General features: G+C 37.4%; 1 protein-coding gene across 1 annotated transcript in view; it reads right to left on the reverse strand.

Annotated features, from left to right (window-relative positions):
* Window positions 1–1,081: 1,081 nt before the first annotated feature.
* Window positions 1,082–25,487, reverse strand: part of LOC120769521 (homeotic protein female sterile) — a 57,563-nt gene continuing 33,157 nt past the window's right edge. Inside the window, exons 2-5 of the mRNA XM_040096558.1 lie at window positions 4,631–5,128; window positions 4,365–4,565; window positions 3,554–4,301; window positions 1,082–3,491 (exon numbers count right to left, since the gene is read on the reverse strand). Coding sequence (XP_039952492.1) covers window positions 2,986–3,491; window positions 3,554–4,301; window positions 4,365–4,565; window positions 4,631–5,128 — 1,953 coding nt within the window. The 3' untranslated portion in view covers window positions 1,082–2,985. The remainder of the gene's footprint in view (window positions 3,492–3,553; window positions 4,302–4,364; window positions 4,566–4,630; window positions 5,129–25,487) is intronic.

Consider the following 25,487-nt stretch of genomic DNA (forward strand, 5'->3'; position numbering starts at 1 on the left):
AAATTTTTTGAAATAATTTTTAATAATTTTAATCCTTTTACCTTTAAATTTTATTGTTTAATATTTCCAAAGAACTTTTCAAACTAACTTTTTTAATATTTTGATTCAAAAATATTTAACAGTCAGTGTAATGACTTCAAACAATTTTAAAAATGTTTTTAAGTATTTTCTTTAACTAAAAAAAGTTAATTGTTAGTAAGTAGTTCCACAAGTGTGAGAAATTTCGAAACTAATGCTCAAATTCGTTTTTCTTCCCAAAATATTTAAATGACTTTAACGCAAAAACTTGCTTCTATTCAATATTTACAAACAAATAAAATAAAATTTTCAGTTTATGAATGAAATATAACCAACAAAAATGCATAACCATAACCAAGCAATTTAAATATACATACTCGTATAAACGTGAATCAGCTTAGAAACTAATTATTTTTCAAAGCAAGAAATAATCATCCAAAATAAAAATTCAAAATTAAAAAAAAATGAAATATAAATAATAATAATTGTAAAAAAAATATAATAATAATAATAATAATACTAATAATTATAATAATAATACTAATAATTATAATAATAATATGTGATAAAAATAATAAAAATACAATAACAAAAATAGCTAAAAACTGAAGATCTAGCTTTTAAACAGATTTTTCGTGTACATTTACAAAGTCAATTTCAGTTTTGACTTTATCCATAACTAAGCAAAAACTATTACATAACCATTATACTTATTTTACTAGAAGCTACAAGTAACTGATTTTTATAAGCTAATAAAACCTTGTATTATAATAATTTACATATTTATTTTTATTTTAGTTTTTTAGTGTTTTTTTTTTCTAATAATATTTTTTTTAGTATCACCCTGTATAAAATTTTTTATAGTATTTTCGCAGTTTTTGGCTTTTTTCAAAAGTTATAATTAAACGTTACATTACCAAAGTGGAAATCAAACTGGTTAAAAAAAGTTGTTTCCAAACTTTGGAGAAAAAATAGTTAAAGTAGCGAATTTTATAAAAAAATATATAATATATATAATATATATAAATCTATAATAATAATATTTTTGAAATGCCGAAAAAAATTTATTAAATAGCAAAAGTAGCAAATTTGATAAAAAAAATATTTTTGAAATGTTGGAAACAATTTGATAACTGCTAAAAAAAGCAAAATCTCAAAAAGCATTTTATGAAATAAACACTTTTTACAAAACGTAATCAATTTAAATTTTTTAGTAGGCTCCGAATAAGTGCTTTAACTGCTTAGATTGTTGTTTGCTTTTAATTTTCTTTAATGAAAAAAGTTTTAATAACTTCAATATATTCCAATTTTAGAAAAATAAAATGCAATGAAAACATGGGAAAAACTAATAAAAATTGTGTTAGAAAACCGTCCCTTACGGGGCTCTTCTCACAGTTCGCTTCTAATACGCCTCCCTCTATCAAATAGCTTACAAATAACGCGAAGTCAAACAAAAAAGTCCAATTTATGAAGCAATTACTGAGCCACATTCAAAAACTAATAGGAACAAGTCTTAAAAATTGCATAAAAAATTACAAAGTAAGCCTTATTTGGCATACAAATTTACATTGAGAGGAAATTGAATAATCTCATGCGCATTTAAGTGACATTTTACACTAGCGAGCCTTTGCTCGATTTTTGTATTTGACTATTTTCGTTTGGGTTCCACTCTTTTCTATTGTTGTTTTTATTACTATTATTTTGTATTGAGTTTCAAGGGTGAGATTTACACATTAAATGTAAATACGTATTTTCTATTTATGTTTTGGCCCGACTTGTGTGACTAAACGTTATTCTAGACGTTATAAGATCAAGTTGGAAAGAGAATATATAGAACAAATACTTTTCAATACATTTAAGTGCGTTGAGATTATTTAAAATTTATTTCTATATTTTTTTTTTCATTTCACTCGTAGTATGAGCATGGTTGTAATTCTCAATAAAGTTACGAAATTTCACATTTGGAATTATTTTTGTATAAATATCGGGTGTAAATTGCTATAGAAGGTTTTTGAAGGCTATAAAAAATTGTTAAGAGCAGAGAATGCTGCTAAGAAACATTAAACCTACTTTATTAATCTGATTACTGAACCTTAAGGCCGAGCACATAGTGGTGACAGTAGGTAGAAGTCAGAATAGTCCCACTTTCATAATTTAACTTTCCTTAGACTACCTTTAGACGCTTTATTCAACGCACCACTATGCTCTCAACCTAAGTTATAAAAAATTTACATAAAAATGATCAACAACTCTGAGGCTATTATTTAGTTTGTTGTTTGAAGCTCAATTCAATCCGCTCGAAATTAAGATGGTTATGTCCTCATAAGATTCTCGTTTAAAACTTGGTTTGCAGAGCTCAAAGAAAAATCTCGAAGAACTTCTAACCGAATTGCTCTAAATGATAGATATATCCTAAGATTCTTAAAGCGAAATCTCGCAGCAGTTCAATCCGAATTGCTCTAAATGAAGCCGTTATTCTTGGACGCACGTAAGTTTTTCGTTTAGTCACACAAGTCCGGTGTTATGTATTGTTGGCTGCTGTACTAGTTCAAGAAAATTAATGCAAGTAGAACATCTATTTATTACATAGTTTTGCATTTAAACATTTGGCTTTGGCTATTTTTTACTTTATTTCATTGCTTTTTTGTTGACTTGACTATTTCTTTGTGTTTTTGGTTACTGCTATTATAAGTGTTTTGTTGTTTACTGTTAAAATAGGAACAACCTGCTCACTTAAGAGAGGTCTATGATGAGTTTATGTCTGCTATAGAAAATGCTGCCTACAAAAATTCATGCAAATGAATTCGGTTTTGCTGAGCAAAAATTAAACGCTACTTCGTCTACTTAAACTCAAAAGTTAATGCCTTTAAAAATATTTAAAACAAATAAAAACTCTCAATTCTCAAAATTAACCACACACAGATATTCACCACACAATAAAATGCAACTCTTCGCCAATTTGGTCATTTACTGTTGCTGCACAAGCAGCTGTTCGACCTGATCGGCGGTGCGTAGCAGAAATGCTGCGCTCTCCCGATACGCCGAGATTACCTGACGCGCTGCCGTAATTTCGTTGGGACTCAGTTTGTGCGCCAACAAGGGCGGTGGGCGTACGGCAGCAGCCGCAGCCACATTGGGATCGTTCATTGAGCCGCCAACCATTTGATTGGCATTCATGCCGGTCGCCATGATTGCTTGCTGTTGCTGCTGCTGTTGTTGTTGCTGTTGCTGCTGTTGTTGTTGTTGCTGCTGCTGTTGCTGTTGTTGCAGCTGTTGTAGCTGCTGTGTGGCGGTGACGAGCGCATTGTTATTGTTGATGGAGAGACCGCCAGTGGCGACCAAACTTGTTAGATTCGGTGCGCCGACACCCATCACCCCGATATTGTTGTTCGTATTGACGGTGGTTGGGGCGGTGGTGAGTGTAACACACGTGCTGGTGGACGATGGTTTCATGGAGAGATCCGTAGGAGCAACTGTAAGCAGAAACAATAAACATTGAAGCGTTAAGTAAAAGCAAGCGGCGTGTAAAACTCACCATTGCCAAGCCCTGCTACACCCGGAAAGTAGCCGGGATAGGTTGGCGTGCGACCGGCAGCCACTGCCGCAGCGGCAGCAGCTACAAATGGCGATGCTGCTGATGGTGAAGTGAAATCTGATGGCCGATAAAGTGGACTTGTGGCAGGCAAACCGGCCAGCCCACCCACCGTACCATTAGTTGGCGTATTGCCATTCGATAGTACAGCCGTCAGCGGCTTTATATCCAGCCCACTAGTGCTGCCGCTTACGCTTGTGTTCGAACTCAACGCCAGCGGTGAGCTGCGCGCTGAATTAATGCCACCGCTACCACCGCCAGCGCCAGCCGTTGAAGCAGCCACAGCGGCGGCGGCAGCAGCAGCAACGGCAGCGGCTGGTGTCAACGACAGTGGTTCGGCGGCATCGGAGTTGGGTGTGGAACGTGCGAAGCCGCCACCACCGCCGCCAACAAACGGCAGCGTAGACGTTGTGACGGTGGAGATGGCGTCGCCAGCCGAAACCGATGTGATGGTGGAATTGCCAACACCGCCCACGGATGTGGCGGAACTGGTGGCAGCCACAGCGGCCGCGGCAGCTGCTGCCGCTGCGGCTGCAGCTGCGGCGACGGCTGAGCCAGGCGCCGGTATGGCATGTGTGATGGGCTCCAGGCCGATACGCATACGCTTGGCATTCATGGACTCATTCTCGCAGGCGATTGCCAGTATCTGCTCCGCCTGCACGGACGTCAAGTGAGCTGGTGTTGGACGGGTCTGTGGAAAAATAAAAGAATGTGCATTTATTATGGTCTTAGTGCATAAGTAATGGTGACTTACGGTATTATCCCAGCCTTCGCGTGTTTTCTTGTTCCGTCGGCACGACTTCAGATACGTTCGTATACGTTTGCGTGAGCGATCGCTAAATTCGGGGAATTGTCGTGCACACGAATCAATGATTGCTTGAATTTTCTCTTTTGGCTGCTTGGAAATTGGCACAATGCGATCCAGATTTTCATCCACAAACAAGCGCACGAACATCTAAAATACAAAAAGCGAGTTAGTAAGTGCCACACTTTCTTTCAAAACACAAAAAGGGTACGCACATTGAACGCCTTCAGCCGTTCGGGGTCATGTGTGGCCAACTTCTCATCTAGTTTATCATCCGAATCATCCTCAGAGCCTTCATCCTCTTCTTTCTGCCCCGACGAGTTCGTCTCATCCTGCGCCTCCATGGGCGATGTGACATCTGTGCGCGGCACTGGCGACAAGGATATGTCCATTTTGTTATTTGCCGCGTTTTGTGCCAAAGCATTCTGGTATTGTGCCCACAAACCGCCAACTACACCCAAATCGGGTCCCTCAGTGCCATTGCGTACCGCATTTGAATTTTGATAATTCCAAGCCAACAACATCAATTTCAATTTGTCGGCATCCTTCATTAAGCCGGCATAGGGATCCGTTTCGGTGTTGTTGTCACCGCCAACGCTCCCAGCCACCGAACCCGCTGCGGCGCCAATACCCACAACTCCGCCCGTGACACTGCCGCCACCATTGCCGGTCGCGTCCGTGGTGGTTGTGGTCGCCGCAGCTGGGATGGTCTCCTGAAAGCAAAGAAAATAGCGACGCAATGATTAAAAAGTGAATGTGGTAGAGAAAGAAAGTGAGGCTAAAGTGTTGGTTGGGATTTGAAAGGAATATTTTCGTCAAGAGCTAAGCAGCGCCTACTTTGAACGCGCAAAAGTCTCAAGAGAAGCGAAACTTTTGCCAAACAACTGTGATTAGTTGTTGCTAGGCAGCAGTTTTGTTTTTAGTAAGTTGTTGCCAAAGGCGCTGAGCATCAGAAGTCGTCGCCGGTATTTAGCGCTTCGCATACTATTCGGCCAAAAATTTCGTTTACTCAATTCATTATAACTGAACGTTTCGTTTTACAAACTCTTTTATATAGACAGTTTGTTGGAATCGTTCGTGTCTGCATTGAGCGCAGACTTTTGAAATTTTCTTTTAATTTTCCGTTAAAATTTTTGGAGAATGAAGCTTCTTCGTTTCTTCGTCAGATCAAGTAAAAGTGCAGATAGTATCGCTTCAATGCACGTTGACCGCTAACTGTGTGTGACAGCCAATCATGGGTGTAGCCCCTTAGCCAAAAGTTAAAGTCCGCAGCCACGAGTCATCGACTGTCGGCTAAGCAATCTTCATTAGTCCTGCCCACACGCTCCCACACTTGGGTTGGTTATAAACTTTTATGACCAAAAGATAGCCGGGCCAAGTAATGGACACTAACACACAACAAGATGCACGCACACACCTACATTTACGTGTGTACTTTTTAATTCATAGAAGGCATACGTAGCATCTAAGAAATGAATAGAAGAACCACAGAAACTTTTTGTGCACTCTCCAACAAAAATAGGGCTTAAGGCACTCCAAAGGATACAAATGAATATGAACGTGTGTGTGCGTGGCATATAGTTGTCGTCTGCAGTGTATGTATAAATGCACGAAAAATACAGGACCTCAATGTTCGCCTGCTAAATCGTTGCATAAATGAATATACAAGCATGTCTATATATGTATGGATCAAAGTATGCTTGAGTGCTTCTCCCTTTGGGGTACAATTGAGATAGTGCAGTTTATTGAAATACTGGGGGTCAGTGGAAACAAAGTTTCTTATATTTCTTCGCATGAATGATTGAAAGGAGACAAAGAGTGGCGAAAGTGTGCGCCCTTAAAGCTTTGTATGCAACCCTTTACCTACTGGCTCATGCCACAGACACGGGCAGGCTTTGCTCCTCTCGAGAGGAAGACGTGCTGTAAAGGCAAGAAATTGATTTAATTGAAAGCTAAGCGCCAGCTTTTTTATATTTCTTTAAAATGCGGTTTGCTAACTTTATCTACCACAATTAAACAGATAAAGTAAATGAAAATCGATGCGATTAAAATGGGACTGGGAATATAAAAGTCGAGTAATTGGAATGAATGGTAATAGGAAGGGTGCCTGCTCGAAAAAACTAAAGGTAAAGCTATTTCTTAGAAAAATTTCGAGTTGAAAATTTAATTTACTAAAAGTTCGTAATGAAATTAAGTGACTTGCAAAAGAGTTTCCAGCTTTGCTATTCGATATGGGATAGGGTGCATATTAAGATCCATTGCACTCCATTTCTCATAAGATGAGAAACTGTATGCGTGGTTCTTCTATTTTTTCTTTCCGTTGAGACTTAGCTTATAGGTAGATGTCTATAGACACGAAAATCTCGGATGTAACCCTTCCAACATTGGGAGCTTTTCATAAAAAGCTATGATAGAAGCACAATGTCGAGGAGAGGATGAGGAAGGTATTGGTTGCTTTATATTGCTGTAAAGGAGCTAACGGATAGCGGTGGGGACCCTCATCAAGAGTTGTGATTTGGTTTTACGAAACCGTATTTAAGGTAATACTGTTCTATAATATATTTGTATGGTATTTGTATGGTGGAGTGCGCTCAGTAAAGCCAATTATGGGTACTAAACTGCTAGAACATCTCCAACAAGCGGCTGTCTTTGTCATCAGCGGTACACTACGTACAACACCAACGATGGCCCTCAATATAAAATGGCTATCTTCAACGTAGCCGGCGAATGCGTATCAAACTCGGGGAAGCCAGTCACATTAAGAGTCCCAGAATGGGATATTCCCAGATCTTATCGCATTTCGATTGCATTCCTGATAACTTTAGCCACTACGCCTTGGAAACTGCTTCTAGTGGCTTTTCTCTGCGCACTTTTTCACGGATAGATTGAAGATGAAGACTGCCAGACCATTGTAGTGTCTTTGAAGCAGAAATGGCAGCTATTAAATCAGCAGCAGATGTACTTCAAAGGAGTGCGGTTTCTTTGAGGGAGTTATGCATCCACTGCGATTGTAAAGCTGCTTATATACCTCGAGCTCCCTGACAGAGGCCAGACCATAAGATCTACCAAAGATGAGGTGGAAACATCTCGATACTTTATCCTCCATTTTCCAGCTTTCATTACACTAAGGATGAAGTATCTCGGTTGCCATACTATCTATGATCCCGACGAATTGCCTGGAGTAGATATCAGCCGGTTTTTTTGCTGGCTCTAGACACTTAGGCACTTGTGGATATACGCCGGTCTTTTTGATCCGTACTTAGCACTTCTGGGCGTCACAACTGACAAGCGTATCTAGCAGTCAAGTGGGATTATTCGTGATCTCATGACTTTCAGGGTTTTAGGTAAATTTCAGCCTACTTATGTTAAGTGAATAGGTTGATATTCGTGAGACCACGTGTAATCCTACTTGGATCTGACCTGACCTACTTATTCATAATGAAAAAAATGGGGGACTGATATATTTCAATATACTCGAAAGATCTACTTATATTTCTTCATTTGTAAGCACCTGGCATATTCTCAGAGCAAGCTCGATATGCTTGGAAGATATATACATATAAACCACACCAAAAACTTAGAATATCATTTTTTATACAGAACAAGTTATAAAACCTTAAAATTTCTTCAAGCATTTTGCTAGAAAATGCAAATACAAACGTTTAACCTTAAATTACTTTATTTAATGGATATATCTTCCCTACCGACTTTCCACGCATTCGAAAATTTCTGGAAACTGACGGCTTTGCTAAGGCTATAACATCTTTTTGAATATGAAATCTTCTAAATTCCCTTACTCAGGAAATTTCCAATGAAAATGACTTATAAGTCATTTGCTGCTATTTTAGCAGTTTAATGTGAGGGTTGAGTCAGTACTGCTTGCTTACCTCACCCGTTGCTCCTTCCTCTAAGCAATTGCGCTTCTATTTCCCAAGAAACGTCTTTACGTTTTCCAATGCCAAATACCAAACACTTTCATCTTAAAAACAAATAATGTCACAAATAGCTTTCAGTTCTAATGTGTCGGTAGTTGCGCCTAAAAGCAGACTGTCGTACATTCAAATGCATACTCGTAATAAAATTTTACGTAACGGTACAGGTATTTGACTATGTGCAGTAAAGATATCGCTTTCTAGTCAGTTTCCTACTCTTCTTATAACATATTTTCGAGTATTAAATGAAGTAAATGTAGTTCGGTGTAGCGGGTTGTCTGCTGCTTAAGATAGACTTTCAATGGCACACTATAAATACCAAATAATTATATGGCTATATGTGTGCTTCCTCCTTCTGAGTGTAATGCCTTCAACTATTTGCACTTGTGAAACGCTACGGCGCTTAGACTGAGGTAGTTTAATGTAGAATTGAATGTTGTGTATAGTTAATGGAACTTAATGAAAATAATAAAAGACTTTATTAAGGTTTCGATAAACTCATTATTGCACATGGAACAGGAAAAGAGCTAATGACGCCTTTAATCCTTTCCTCGTTCAGAACACAAGGATATTCCTTTGTATATCGATATCGAGAAATTTGTGGATGGGGCGGATATCAATATCGATATACAAGTATCTCAACAAAAATATGTGAAGTCAATATTTCGGCATTCCTTAAGATAAACAAAAAAAAAAACGTTTATATCTGTTGAATGAAATAACTAATGATTATAACCTTTACAAATATAAAAAGTTCCTAACAAGTTCTTCATTCAAATCGTTCAGTTTGTATGGCAGCTATATGCTATAGTAGTCCGATCTTAACAATATCATCGGAGATCGCACCAATGCCTTGAAAAATAAACCAAGCCAAATTTCATAAAGATATCTCCTCAAATGAAAAAATTTTCCATACAAGCTCGTGATTTCGATCGTTCAGTTTGTATGGCAACTACAAGTATATGACAAATTCATCCGATTCGAACAATTTCTTTGTTGATTGCATTATTCTCCTAGATAATAACCATGCCAAATATCGCTAAAGTACACTAACTAGTTCCTATTAAAAATTGTCTGAGACTTCTAAGCTAGGATCGCCACCTAAAAGTAGGCAAAGCAAAAACTGAAGCTTCTGATTGACACTGTTGCTATTATCATTGAAAATGTACCGCAGCAAAGTGCAATTATATGTGGAAATATGGCGAGGGTGTGGCTGAAGTTGCAAACTAACTGCAATTAGGTTTGGCCAATTTTCTTTAAATACCTGCTACACACATATGAACCGGGCTATGACGTTAAAAACCCGCTTTGAGCCTTTAAGTTGAGTAGCATTAAAACAAGCGAACATAAAAAGTTACTGTATAACTCTAAAAAAGTAAATGATAATGTACGGATACGTGACTCTGGGTTGAGTTCTTCAGTAATATTGAAAAGGAGTGACCGCGACTGGTACTCGGTACCCACACAGTTGTTAAGGACAACTCAGTTTGTGTGTAATAGTACTAGTAGCACACTAGTCTGTCGGTTTATGGTATATAGCTATGCGCGCTGGAGTTAGAAGTCTAAAAAGTGCTCACCTGCCTGCAAAGGGGGACACTACTAATTCTCTCACCTTCATTAATTTATTTATGCATACAACAACAGCATGTAACTGTAAATATATTTCAATACAATATATATACATTTTATGCGCATATGTAACAATTTCTCATGCCTTTCACCGCGCTATGCGCCTAAATGTAGGCAAATGCAAGCATTCACTCGAGTATGGGCGAACGCACATATTGTGCTGTCCCCCCGTGCTCATCGCTGCTGACAGACTTTTATTTAAAATAAATTTTATTTTATATTTTAAATATAACGGTATTGTATGGCGAAGCAGCAAAGGCATAAAATATGCAAAATAAAGTAAAATTACGCGCAACGCTGTTTGATGGGTTTGTAGCTGTGTGTGTATGATGTGTGTGTGTGGCTGGCTATAGTTGCGTGTCGAAACGAAACAAACCAGACATTTTACAAAAAAAAAGATACTAATAACAAAATCAGCAAACCAATGGCAGTTTGTGCGGCGAATGCCATTGCAATGCGCCTAAATGCAGGCTAGCGTTTTTAGCATGGCAAGCGGTGTGGATTATTTTTACATATATAACTCTATATTATATATATATATATATAGATATAGTGTATGGTATACTATATTTTTTATTAAACCCTTGTTTTGTGTCATTTTAGCAGCAACATTGCAACACTGCACTGGCTTTACTTGAACGCACACACAATAACACTAAGGAAAAAGTAAATAAGTAAATAAGCTGGAACAACAAAAAGCTTTTTAAAGTGAAATAAAATTAATTAAATTAAAATGAATTGAATGTCTATGCAATAAAATAAAATAAATTACAATTAAAACACAAACGTTTTACGATCGACGGAAAATGTGGCAAACTATGGGCAAGCAACGCAGAAAAAGTGTGAGCGGTAGAGGGAGAAGGAGTACAAGTAAGCAGTGCCGTGTATAACAAAAATGATAAGCAAATAACGGCATATACATATCTGTCGCCGTGCAGTCGCGCATATTATTTGTTTACACTTGTTTTTTAACGAACTTAATTTTATTTTGAAATTTTCAGCACTGCAATGTGGCTTGTAGCAGTGAACTCAAAACTAATTTGACGCGGCCACTTCATGTGTGTATGTATAGTTCCGAATGCAGACACAAAGTCATGAGCGTGGCACCGTTAGCAATGTTATATATGTACATGTTGCCACGGCGTCACCCCCACTAATGCTTAATATGAACACTGTGTTGCTGCGCCTAAATGTATGTCAACTAATGTAAAGTGCACTATGTGTGTAGATAATGGATGTACAGTGGCATGCAGGTGATAAAAAGCGTTATAAAAGGAAAATATACGAAAAGAAAAGGATAATTTTAAAATACTTTTGGGTTCGGTGAGTACAATTGCCATTTTTTTTATTTGTTTGATATACTTCCCTCTGAAGTGCGACAAAATTTTCAATTTTATGCACTGCTAAGATTATACGTGTTTTTATGAGCTCGGCAATTTTCGTTTGTCAAAAGAAATGCAATAAAGAATTTGTTGGTTAAAAGAAATTCATCAAACAATTTTTTGGTGAAATCTTTTCTAAAAGCAATACTGTAACAAAGCCCCAGCCTTCATATTTGCCAGACATGGCTTCGTGTGATTTTTCACTTTTTCAAAAAATAAAGAAAACCTTTTACAAGATATGTAGCTGAAAGTCGCGAAAAGAGCCAAAGGTTATCCTAAAAATCCAGTTTTGGAATTGCTGCGACGATTGAAAGAAGCACTTAATGTCGAATGCGGACTATTTTCAAGGCGACAACTTAAAGTAGACGAATGAATAAATGTCTTTACAAAAACGAAAATTCCCCTTATTTCTTCAACACGCCACGTATGCGGAATTTTTTAAATTCAAAAGTCACAATCTATGGAACGTCTGAAAAGATATCCTATTTGTTGGTATAGAAGGCATGAAATGGTTGAAAGCAAATGTAATTGTGAATACAACGAATCAGTGGACACGTACGGACCTTTTAATAAGAAGTACTTTACAAAACTAAAATGGAGAAAATGAATTTTCAGTCTCATTCTAATTATCTTCAATGTCTGTCAAGCTTTGGTTGTCACATTTTTGTTTACCTTTCATGGGAACTATAGCTTTCTGGCAATTATTAGAAGGTTTATGAATCATCAATCAAGACTTTCTTAGAATTTATGCATTATTAATCACGATCTCGTTCTAATACTATAAAAAATTAGATTTCTAAAGACTTTCAAATAAAAAGTGGTTTATAAAAATTTAGTAGAGAAAGGAAAGTTGTAATATTATAACAGTCTTTTATGTCTGCAAAGCTTCGTATGCCATATTTTTGTTCGCATTTCATAAAAAACTATCGTTTGCTTGCAATTTCCAGAAGACTTATGAATCATTAATCAAGATCTCTTTTCAGGTTTAAAAAAATAAAATACCCTGAAGCTTTAGTAATGCATTTTTAAATGAATTTTAATTTGTAATTCTGATAATGTTTAGATATTACTTGCTTCTGATTTTCATGAAATCCAGAAACACATATTTGTATTTCTTTCTAAGCAAATATTCTTTTATTTGTAATTCCCAAACGGTTTATGAATTATTTGCATCTGGTTCTCAAGAGCTTTAAAGTGTGACAGGCCTCAGTTATCTAAACCAAATGCAATGAAATTCACTACTTCATGACATAAAATTTTTAATTTGAGTAACGGTTATTTCAATGATCAACAATTCTGTGAAAATTTGAATTTTGCGATTTTTAGAACGGACAGAGAAATCGTTATTCACTTAAACTATTTGGCGGTATAAAGTTAAAATGATGTTTCTTACACCCTGAACAATATAAATTAGCACCCTAAAAACTAAATTAAAGTTTGTTTTACTTATATATTATATTATGTTTTTCACGAAGCTTGAAACTTCTAGAAGAAGATGTTGGATACACAAATGATCAGTGTGAAGAGCGGACTCGATTAAGCCATGCCCACCTATTTATGTATGCGCGAACTAGTTCCACAGTTTATGACATATCGCTCTGAAATTAAGCACACATCTTTTTTTCTTAAAGAAGACTTTCATTTGTCTGAACTGGCGATATGGGATAACTATGCCACATAGCTGTCATACAAACTGAACGATCGGAATTAAGTGCTTGTATGGAAAAGTGTTTCGTTTACCAAGATATCTGCATGAAAGTTGGTATAAGTTATTACCTAAGACAATAAAACAATCTCAGAAGAAATTGTTCAGATCGAATCACTATAGCACACAGCTGCTATACAAACTGAATGATGAAAATAAAGTTCTTGTGAAGAAAAGTCTTGTATTTGGCAAGATATTTTCACGAAATTCGCCATCGATTATTGTCTGAAACTTCTTTACAATCTCCGAAGAGGCTAGCGTAGATGCGAAGGCTAGTGTAGATTTGCTGCTAACATTTTCTTTTATATTTTGGAAGTGGAATCAAGACGATAGAGACATACATATGTGAAGAAGCAACGTTGTGAAAAGCTATTTGTTTCCACCACCTCAGACCTAGTCCTACATTTATGACTACCAAATAACATATTTTGAGGATTTTTATTTTTTAGATATACCACCTGAAGGCATACGCGATGTATTTGGACTCAGCCCTCAGGTATACGCAACTATTTTCAACGTAAGTTCGACCCACTGTGCGCTCGCAAAATCAACAAAAGCAAACACTAACACAATTGTTCGCTTTATTTGTGGGTCGAATGCGTCGATTGACTTTATTTGCTTGTGGCATGCCATGCATCCACGCACATACCCACACACACATATACAAACATGTGCATAAGCACTCAACTGCTAGTTATATATACCCACATTAGATTGTATGCGTTTGTGCATTGTTAATTTGACAGGCGCATAAGGGTAGCCGAAATTCGGAGGGCGCATAGCTGGCGCAACACAAATCATCAAACATTCAAACTTTGAGGCAGACACATGATGAGGCGTTGTGACCGGGTGCTATGCAAAAATTGCTGGCGCACAAAAAAAAATTCAATGCATCACAAATAAATATATGTAAGTGTGCGTGTGCGCTTGTCGAAAAAATGTTAAAGCAGCAACAATGTGGGCAAATCTAGTAACACTAGGGATCACTAGGTGGTAGAGCGAGCACACCAAGCGGCGCGTATACATGCAACAAATTTAATATATATGATATCATATACACATATACAATATATTTGTAGAGCGTGCGTATATTTATTTGCTTTTTAACTAACAACTAAAACCGTGCGCAATTTTTGTGATTTGTTTTTTACCGGGACATCTATTACTTTAGCCACATTGCAACCATGTAATTGCATTCGGAGTGCATGGGGCTTATTTACTGCATACCGTGCTTTGTGCATACGCAAATAAGGCTCGGAGAAAGGTGAGGCATGTGGCAGTAAAACAACGAAGTCTCTTGCAATAAGAACATTGAACTTGAGAGGCCTTTTATACCACAGGAAAACAATATTGGGTGATAAGCAACAAATATGGCAATATACATATATATTAAAAAGAACAAAATATTGAAAATATGTCACTTTTCTAAAGCAAATCTATGTACATGGTCTCAATTTTTTTTGTTTGATTTTGAAGATTTTTTAAAATATAAGTATACACTCTGTCAAGAAAATATCGTCTTCCATGATGTATATCGTCACCTAAAATGCAAAATAACGTAACATCGCTTTCATAAGTTTACAGGTAAAGGAAAATGAGTTTGAAACAAAATTTGAGTTTTGGTTATAAATTGGGTACATAATGTTAATAAAACGGTTATGTAATGGTTATAAATGGATTATAAATTGGTTATGTAATGGTTATAAAATGGTTATATAGTGGTTATATCTGAGAACGGAAATTTAAATATTTTGCTACATATACATATGTAGTATGTAACATGATTTAGTGAGCCGTAAGCAATAAAAAACTCAATTTCGAGGTTTTTTATGAAACGTTGATTTGCATTTTAGGTGACGGTATACTCTAAATAGCCTAACCTGAAACGCAAAATATGAAATATTGCCGTTTAAGTCGAGCTAAACGAAAATATTAAAAGCCAAAAAAGTAAAGGTGTCGCAAAGTAAGCTATCAGATACTTGAACTTTGTTCCACATCACTTCTAGATAATAACTTTGCATACATGTAGGAGTGCGCTTAATACGCTTTCAAGCCAAAATTCGCGTATATACTTAATGTCTGAACACCCATTTACCAGCGTTGCTAGCGCCACCTTCAACAACTTGAAAAAATCTTACAATGTTTGCTGCAACAGCGCACGTCTCACTCTTATGGCCAACGCACATTGCTGCGCCTATAAGTAGACTACAACAGGCAATAAAAAAGTACGCATCGTCGTGAACGTGAAAGCGATAAAAGAAACATGCCAAAAGTTTGGTTGGCTGCTGGTCAAGTTTTTCGCGGTCGCATATGTGTTGGTGGTCGTTTTTTATTTGCCAGACGTCACAGCATGGACAGCAGCCAAGTTAACGGTGGTGCTGGTGGTGAAGCGAGCGCGAGTGTTTGAATTTACAAATGCGTTGAGTAGCGGGAAAAGGAGTCAATATGTTTGCATGCGGAAGGGTTAAGCAGCGTTGGAGTTGTGGCATTGTGTGAAACTTAACGCGCAACGCAGCCGCGTTTGCTGTAAGCGGATGCAACAGTCACAGCGCAGCAGTCATTAAAACAACAACAAGGGTTTGCTGCAGCAGCAGCAACAGCAGCGCGACACTAACAAGCAGCAGCCTGGACCTTTTTATGCCAGCGGAAAGCAGGTTGCAATTTGCGAAAAATAAAGCACGGCAAAAAATATTATAAAATAAATGAGTAAAAAACACACACACACACGCATACTAGCAGCCATGTAATTCGCGTTGCGTGCAACAAAAATCGTGTACGCCAGTGTGGCAAGCAAGCGAGCGCATGGCTGGCATACGCATGGAAAAAAGAGAAAAACAGACAACCAGCATTGGTGCAAAAGTTTTTATAGGCGGAGCTTTTTTGGTCTTTTTTCGTATATAGCACGCACTGGCAACAGACTGCGTCGCCCGCCCGCCGATCGTGCGTATGTCGTTGCAATGAATGCCGTTGCCCACACGCCGATTGATGCCACACCGTCGCGCCAAACATATAACGACTTTATTTATGTTTGTATGTGTGACGGCGCAAATATTGTGCCATGACAGACACAGTGTTTATTGTTATTTTTGTTTAAGTTGTTGCCACGCTTGCCAGAGTGGCACTGTATTTTTGTCGATGTTTTAATTTATTTTTTACCCATTCGCGCGCGCGGCACAATTACGCCTGTGCGCGCTCTGCTATGTACATAAAAAAATAAAAGTAGATGGTTATTATGGCACGCAAAATACACACACACACATACATATGAACATGCACAAGCACACTCACATGCATAAGCACGCACATATGCTGCATGTAAGGCTGTTGCATATCCTGCTTACAAGCACTCATCCTCATTTATTTTAAGCTTATGATATGCTGGTGATGGCTGCTTCCCAATAGCATTGCCCGTCACTCGTCACCGCATAGCCACTGTGCTAGTCAACAACAACGCGTTGATGCACGCATTTTTAAATGGTTCAACCGCGGCTCACGCACTCACGCACTCACCCCGACACAGCGCCACGCACACTCCTGCGAATTGAGTACAAATCGACCTCCATGCTGCTGTGTTGTCTCCAAATCGGTGCACAGGGAAAATGCATGGTGAACTGTGTAATGCAATGCCCGTAGCTGGTTAGTGCATTGCCTGCGGTCGCTTGCTGGCCAACAGTGCGTATGAGTGCCATAGTTGCTAAAGCGGCATGTTTGACTTCTTAAATTGCTCGCCTATTGCGAAAATTTGTTTTGCATTTTCACAAAGTAGTATATTTTTTGTAAATTAAAAGTACTCAAATTTTCCCCAGAAGTTTTGTGAGGACTTAGAACACTAGCAGCGCACTTAAATTTGATCACAAAACAATTATAGGTTAAGTATATGAAGTATTTGTATATATGAAAAAGACGCTCTACTTAGGTCGAAAAAACACAAAACCGAACGCTATCTCCGGCTGCACTAAAGCTATGGTTTACTAACCCTCCCTGGTATACCTCTTTAAGCGTGAAAGGTTATAAAAACATCTTAATTTTGATTTTTAACTGTCCCTTTGTATGGCAGCTATATGTTTTAGTTGTCCGATCTGAACAATTTCTACAGATAATGTCCTATAATCTGGGACAATAATATGTACAACATTTCATGAAGATATCTCGCCAAGCAAAACAGTTTTTCATACAATGAAATTATTTTCATCGTTCAGTTTGTATGGCAGCTATAAGCTTTGGTTAGCCGATCTGAACAATTTCTTCAGAGATTCCACTGTTGCCTTGAAAAATAATACATACCAAATTCCGTGAGAACATCTCGTCAAATAAAAAAGTTTTCCATACAATGACATGATTCTGATCGTTCAGTTTTTACGACAGCTATACGCTATATGACAGGTATATACTATAGTGGTCCAATATCGGCGCTTCCGACAAATTAGTAGCTTCTTTGAAATCTTACTAAATCTGAATCGAGTAACTAATAAACCAGAAGTCGATAATGTCTTCGATATGTTTGTCCAAACCTTTGAATAAAAACTTTCGTAATTGTCTTTATCAATTCATTACTGACCTAAAGCCATAAAGTGATGCTACAATTAAGCAAGATTTCACTAACATTGCTGAAAAGCGCGAAACTAATAAAATATTGTGCTTTAAAGAAAATATAATTTGCATTTTGTAATTCTCAAAATATTCAGCTATTAAAGCTTCGGTTGATACTATTTATGTTTTAATTTGTACGTATCTCAAAAACATGAAAATTTTCTTGGAAATCTCGAACGATTCTTGCATTGTTAATTACACTATCGTCCTAAAAAATGTAAGTATTTGTTTAGCTTAAGCTTCCGGATTTATTTCCGAGACGAAAATCATGTAGATAGAACTTGCATAGTCATAACATCGGCCTTTTGTGTTACCATAAACTACTTGGTATTGACCAAGCGACCTCCACTTACTAAAAATAAGGGTAGAGGTGATCACATACATCTTAAAGCGACTCAAGCTCTTCTGGAGTTTTGACGTCTAAGATGTTTGCATAATACGAATTTTGCGAAAGCTGGACAGTCGATACGAAAATGCCTGGGAATTGCAAATCTACAGAAACACTTAACTGAAAAATTCACTTAACTATTTCTATTTCATTGAAAATTATTAGCTTCTTGTAATTCACGAACGGCTTATGGATTATTAACTACATTATTGTACCCAAAATTTTAAGTATTAGTTCAGCTTAGATTTAAATATCGATCAAAAGACCCTCATGGAACATTATCAGAGCCTTCACACCTTTATTCAATTCATCGAAAAGGTCCTTTTAGTTAATAAAAATTCTGTTGTGTCAGCTAATATGCTATGATATCTGTTGAATCTGAGCCAAGTGAAAACTGGATAGTGGAGAGGTATTTATATCTCCATGTTTTGAAGCGGCTAACATTGATTCTAGCCAACTCTTAAGGCCTACGATATGACATCTAAAAGTCTCAAGCTCAGTTCAGAAAAATTGGATAATTGAGAAGAAAGCTTCTAGGCATTTGTATGTAACTTCTCATCCTTCTGAAAAAGTCTGTTTATAAACAAGCAAGTCTTCAGTAATATGTACATATATACAACGTCTAGCAATAGGAATGACATAATTTTGACAGCTCGTGGCGGTCATGTTCATTTACGTATTCGTGTAGAATTTGACAGTGTATGCAGTAAGGCTTGTCATTTCCTCATGTCACGTTGCACTTTTGTGCAACGCCTGGAAATTTTTCAAGAATATTACACAAATTCACATTCTCCCAAAAATTCCCAAATTCAAGTTCATAAAAAAATCATCTTCTCAAATGAGGCTCATTTTTGGTTTAATGACTTCGTCAACAAACAAAATTGTTATTATTGGTGTAAATCAAAGTTGGTGGAAGAAATCCTGACATTCAGGAAGCGCAATTGCATATCCAAAATTGATCATTTAATCGGATTATGATATGGCGACATCATCGGACCTTATTTCTTTCGAAATGAGCCCTTTAATATCATAAATAGCGAGCGTTATAACACAATGCTGGTTTTTCTCAAAATTTGTCGAGGACAATCTTTAGTTCTAACAGGACGGACCGCCGCTTCATTTTACATGTCTAAACCTAGACGAATTTCGTGCAAAGTTTGTCGACGCTTTATTTTCGAGAAATGACCTAGTTCACCAACATCATGCGATTTAACGCCTTTTGATTATTGTCTCTAAGGGGGATCGTTAAATGAGAGGCTTACGCCAATCAACCGGCAATGGTCGAGCAGTTCCAAGACAACATACAGCGCACTTTAGCTGAAGTTCCAGCCGAAATGCTACACCGAGTCCTGAAGACCACCTGGCTGACATTTCGTTCATATGCACATGGTTTGAGATTATCTGCTTAAGAAAAATACATAGCCTAAGTTCACTAAATTTTAACATTTTCTATAATTTTAACAACACGTCGTTGTTGTTGGTAGACCCTTTATTGCCATTTCTTTGAAAATTGTTTTTTGTTTTGTAATTCTCAAATGGTTTATGAATTATTGGCATATAGCTCTCATTAACATAGAAATTTGTTATGCTTGAATTTTCACATGCTTAAGTTTAGTTTAATAAAATATTCTTTTATTTGAAAAAATTCTTAAAAATTTCTTAATTTAGTTACTTTGCATTCCTAAGCCTTAAAAGCGTTTCTAAAACCGCTATCCACTACTCCAAAATATAACACCAAAGACCACTTGGGTTTAACAAATGACGCGCTGCATATAGCACTAATTCATGTACAAGTAGTTCAATACTCAAGGCGCTTCAATAGTTCAAGTTGCAAATGCATGGAAATACTAGAATGGCGCATAACTTTGCAGCCCAAGTGCCGCCCCTACTGCACAGTGGTGGCGCTACACGCACGCACACACATTTATTTTTGAATTTCTGTATGGCACTCCAACGCCAACATAATAAGCAATAGACGTTATAATTTTTCCGATTGCCTCATCCGCCACAGTTCCACACACAGACACACACACACATACAGACATACAAGCACACATTGCGCCGGCACATTTTCATTTGCATTTTCATTTTATGCACTTTCTTTTCACATAATTTTCTAAACACACGCACCAGCGCACACACATACACAACTGCGAACAGCCGGATGTTGTGCCTGCTTATGCGTTGCATATTTACAGGCGCCGCAACATTGGCAAACTAACAGCTGCCTAACTCGATGACTAACTGACTGACTGAATAAGTGGCTCGCTGTGCTTGTGCGTTGTGTGTGTGAGTATGGCTGATGGCGTTGAGTGCCGTCGACAAAAACAAAAACAAAATCAGCTGTGAAGAATACGTAACGGTATGAAAAAAAGCGAACGGCGGAAACTCAGCAATTGGCAACGCATTGCATTTGGAAAAATTGTTGGAACAATAGCTGTGTGGCGGCGGTGACGCTAGAATAAAAATAATAACAAGAGAGAAAATAATACAATAAAGCAACAACAACAACAACAACAATGCGTATGGTAAATGAAACTGTGACGTTTGACGCACAATGCGTTCGCTGCAACAATGCGGTCATTATTTATTATTTGCGCCAACGCATTGTGCCGCACACACACACATACACACACGCACACACTTCCACTCAGCAACGCACACGCATTCACTGCTGCGCTCATTCGTAGCCAAAGCGGGTGCATTCACAGATCTAGCTTAAAATTTGTGCCGCTGTGTGGGCGTGCGTGTGCGCTTTAATGTCTGAATGGCGCGGAAATTACCAACGACAACAACAACAACAACAACAACAATAACAACAACAGCAGCAAATGCAAAAATACATGCGGTTATTATAAAAATTGCCACGACCAAACACCCTACAATGCAGACAGCCGTTGCACCGCTGCCGCCGCTGTTGCCGCTGCTGTTGCTGGCTGGCTGGCTGTGCCCCCAAATGTAGGCAATGCCACAATTCAATGTGAGTACAATCAAATAGCTTAACGTTGCGGAACGAAATGAGCATTTTCCGCTCGCTCGCTGCTCACTTTGTTTGCCTGCTTGCTTTTTTGTTATCAGCGCATAATTTTTTTCATATTTTCATATATTTATTATATTTTGCTTTTGTTTTTGCATAACTTTGCACGTGTTTAAAGTGTAGGCATGTAATTTTCTTAATTAGTTGGGCTGGTTAGTTTGAATTTGAGGTTGTTGTTATAACGTTTTTTTGTAATTGGCACTTCTGTAGCGGAGGCTGTGTTGTTAAAGACTGTCTTGTTGGTTGCCAAAATCGAAAATGATAGTATATATTTTTTAACATGTAAGATTTTTTGTCTTGTAGTCCAAACCACCAGTCAAGCCTCCACCATTTACTAAAATCACAAAAATAACTTTGCATGGTGGAAAATTTTTGAACTAAAATTTGTAATCAAGATTCTTCAAATGCCCACAAATTTCTTATCGCCGCAAAAAAAATGTTCTCATTTGTTGAGTTGTGTAATTATTCCATAATGAATTAGAGATAGATTAGATTGTGCTGAGAACATACATATATAGATTATTAAATTTATCATATCTTCCGAAATTTTACAAAATATTTTAACTAAAATATACTTCCGATTAGGTCACACCTCAGATGAGCTGTAAAATTTACACAGCGGTTCTTTAGGCTATAAGAGAAAGAATCATATGTCTTTCTTGGCAGAATTAAACAAGGCTGGAAAATCATTTTTTTTTTTCAAAAACGGAAAATTTTTACCAAAAACCAAAAATGGTTTTTTTCAATGATGAAAATGTAAGAATTTGTTTTTTTTTTATAAAAAACCCGATTATCGGATATTGAAAAAGTTATTTTTTTCATTCACTTTTAAATTTTTTAAATTTTGTTTGTAAAATTTTGTAATTTTTTTTTCGTAAAATTTTGTAAATTGTTTTTTAATTTTTACAAAAAAAACTTTTTCAAAAAAAAAAGACATTGAGTAATAATTTTTTATCACATGGTGAAACTTTTTATGAATTTTGAAGCAAAAAAACATTAAAACTGTTCCTACTGGGTATATCTGTAGTGGGTTATCAAAACAAATCCTGAATTTCTTACTGGGTTTTATTTCAGCGGGCTAAAAAATTATTAAAATTTTTCTAGCGGGTTATCAATAAAAAAAATTATAAAACTTTTTCAGGAAAAAAATCTCTAAATTTTTCCTACTGGGGTTTTTCCAAGTGAGTATTTATATTATTACTTTAGCGTCTTAAAAAACAGTGTGTATTCAAATAAAAATCGAAAAAAAATTTTCCAACTGGGTACATCATCAAAATTATCAACAAAAATCTTTAAATTCTGAAAGGGTAATATTTTAGCGGTTAAAAAATTATTTAATTAATTTTTTCCTGGCGGCTACGTTTTCAGCGAGTTACCAGCAAAAAATGTATAAGACTTTTTTAGAAAACAAAAAAATCTCTAAATTTTCCCACAATTTTAGCCGGTTAAAAAAATCATAAAACAAGGTATTCATTAAATTGTTACTGATTATTGACTAAAATTTTTCCGACTGGGCATTTATTTCGCCTCTATCAAAGAATGATACGTATTTTGCGCTATGCATTGTAAAAACAAGTGAAAAATGGAACTCACAAACATAAAAGTCGCTGCGCAATGTACGCATAAATGAACCATATTCAAACATAATAAATACATATCTACATACTTCGCGTACCTACATAATTAAGGGTAAATAAAAACCTGTAATCGTGCATGCGAACAAACAACGGATCAAACAGGGTCTCAGATTCAAATCGCTCGCTATAGTAACCCACAGCTGCGTATAAAGATAACGGGTTATTGCATTAGCGCCTAGAAGTTGCAAAGTTCTCGTTGCCACATGGGTCTCTGCAACAAAACGCATTAAAAACTACGGCATCTGCATTAATGGAAGCGCGTATTATTTGTATAGAAGCAGGTGAGGAGTGAAAAAATACGATTTCCTATCTGCGCTCGTAGATTTGTGTGAAACCGCTCACATGTCTGCTTATAATTGTAAATATGAAGGCATAAGTGATAGTCTGTGCGCCGAATGGTTATACTAGGCCATGCAATGCTTATTGTTGCCACATAAACAAGCGCACTGCGCACTGCAATGTGTTGCTACAGCGAAAAAGTCTGCAAGAGCAAAAGAAAATGGAGCAATAGCTCTAACCGCAACAACCACAGCAAGAAATGTATATTCTATCACGTGAATAAAAGAAATGAGGGAGAAAATTATAGAATGCGCTTAAAAATAACCGCAAACAAAACATTTGAAACAGCGCACTCGCCGCCGAGCGTATATGGCACAGTGGGTTAAAATGAGCTGTGGAGGATGAAAAGACGTAATTATCCAGTATCCGCGAAAAACTCTTATAGAGCTATATTCAATAAGTGCTAGAAGGGTTATTTAGTGAATAAGTTAGATTTAGATACGATTTTCAGGTGCAGCAAAGAACCATCGGTAGTAAGAGGCTTCAAGGCTTCCCATTACCAAAAATAAAAGGAAAAAGGTAATTAAAAGCATACCTTTTCAAAGAGGAACTGAGAAACCAGAAAATTGTTGAAAAACAAAAAAAAGTTCGCACAATCTTTGGGAATCACTCAAACAGTCATTACAAATTGTTTAAAACCATCCGGGTACTCACAAAAGTAAGGAAATTGGCTGTTATATGAATTGACGCCAAGAGATGTTGAAAGACGATTTTGCTTAAAGGTTACATAAAGAAGTAATTTTTAAATCATTTTGTGACTGGTGATGGAAAATGGATTCATTATGACAATCGGAAACACAAAATATCATATAAGAAACCCAGCCAACCAGTTAAATCTACATCAAAGCCGAATATCCACAGCATCAAGGTATATTATTTTCTTCATGTTCTCTGATTTCAAAATAATGCTCGATGAGAAGAAATGTTCGTCGAATGAAGAGGTGATCGCCGAAACTGGTATCCAGAATTTGGAAGGTCGATAAAAGCGTATAACCTTTGAAATGAAAACAAGGATTTACACACAAATGTGTTTTACAAAGGTATGCTGGTGACTTTTCAATTGTCCCATTTCAAATATTGCCTAGCAGTCCTTCTCTGCAGATCATTTCGTTAAGAACTAGAACATAAGGTTTTTAGAGAAGGGTCTTGTTCGGCAGTGTACATCATAGAACCTCAAACCATTATACAAAATTTGCATTAAAATTACTTGGAAATCTTAGTATTACTTGGGTGAGTCCATCGGTGATTCCTCAAATTCAGAGCCCTTTCAGATAACTTTATTTTTTAAATAATAAAATCTAGTTCACAATTTATGAGCACCACACCACTGTGGCCACGATTCGTGTTGCCGATTGTTGCATTCATTTCTGGTGGCGCAGCCGAAGTGTGGAGTCGTGGCGGTGTGGCACTTGCCGAGCTGGCAAGCATAAGGCCAAGCCGACGCACTTCAAGTGCAACACTGTCGTGAAAGCAACAACAAAAACAACAAGTGCTGCATGTTCGTATGTGTGCGGCAAGCATAGATTTCACTTAACTGCCGAGGGACGCCACAAAATGAATGGCAGTGTTGCCGCCATTGCCACCGCCGCCGCACGCTGTGGCAGCCACAAAACACGTGTAGACAAACAACGCAACAAACACGCACTGCTGCCTGCAACTCCAGCGCTGGTGCAACAATTGTGCATAAGTGTTGGGTGTCCGTCTGTTCGTTAGACACGTGGAGTGTGGCTTGCTGGCTGTCTGACTGCGCCTCTAGCGGGTGTGATTGTGCGCTTATGTGGCTTTATTGTTGTTGCTGCTGCCGTTGTTGTTGTTGTGCGTGTCTGCCTGTGCGGATGTCATCATGAAAATTCATATGCAAATCTAGTCAAATCAGCATTAGTGCATTGATGCCAATGCCTCGCGGCTCAAGATGAGGTGATGAGGCAAGTGCGGCAAATGCGCACTGCTGTTGTTGTAGTTGCTGCATTAGATGGGTGCTGTTTGTGTTGTTGCCAAATCAATCACACTTCCATATGGGATAAGCATCTGAGAATGTACCGTAAGCAGGCAGCAACAATGAAGTTTGATCGCGAATGTGTGCGTGCAACGTGTGGCATTCCCAGGCAACGTAGGTGTTGGCAGCAGCGTAGGTGATGAGGCACGACAAAGACAAAAGCAACATAACCGGAGACAAGCAAATTGATGGCACTATTTGATAGTCATTATCAGCAGTTACAACAATAACAACAACAAAATGAGCAAGAACAACAACATTAATAACGGTAAGTGGCAGTAAATAATTATGCGCATAGCAATAGCTATTTAAATAAAAATAACAACAACAGTTCGTGAGGAATTGCAAGTGACGCTTGTAGATGGTGCACCGTTAGAGAAGTGTGGCAGCCGCAAACGGCAGCGTGGTTAGCCGGCTAAGTATCATAATAGCTAAAG

The sequence above is a fragment of the Bactrocera tryoni genome, chromosome 2, assembly GCF_016617805.1.
Source record: "Bactrocera tryoni isolate S06 chromosome 2, CSIRO_BtryS06_freeze2, whole genome shotgun sequence".
Lineage (NCBI taxonomy): Eukaryota > Metazoa > Arthropoda > Insecta > Diptera > Tephritidae > Bactrocera > Bactrocera tryoni.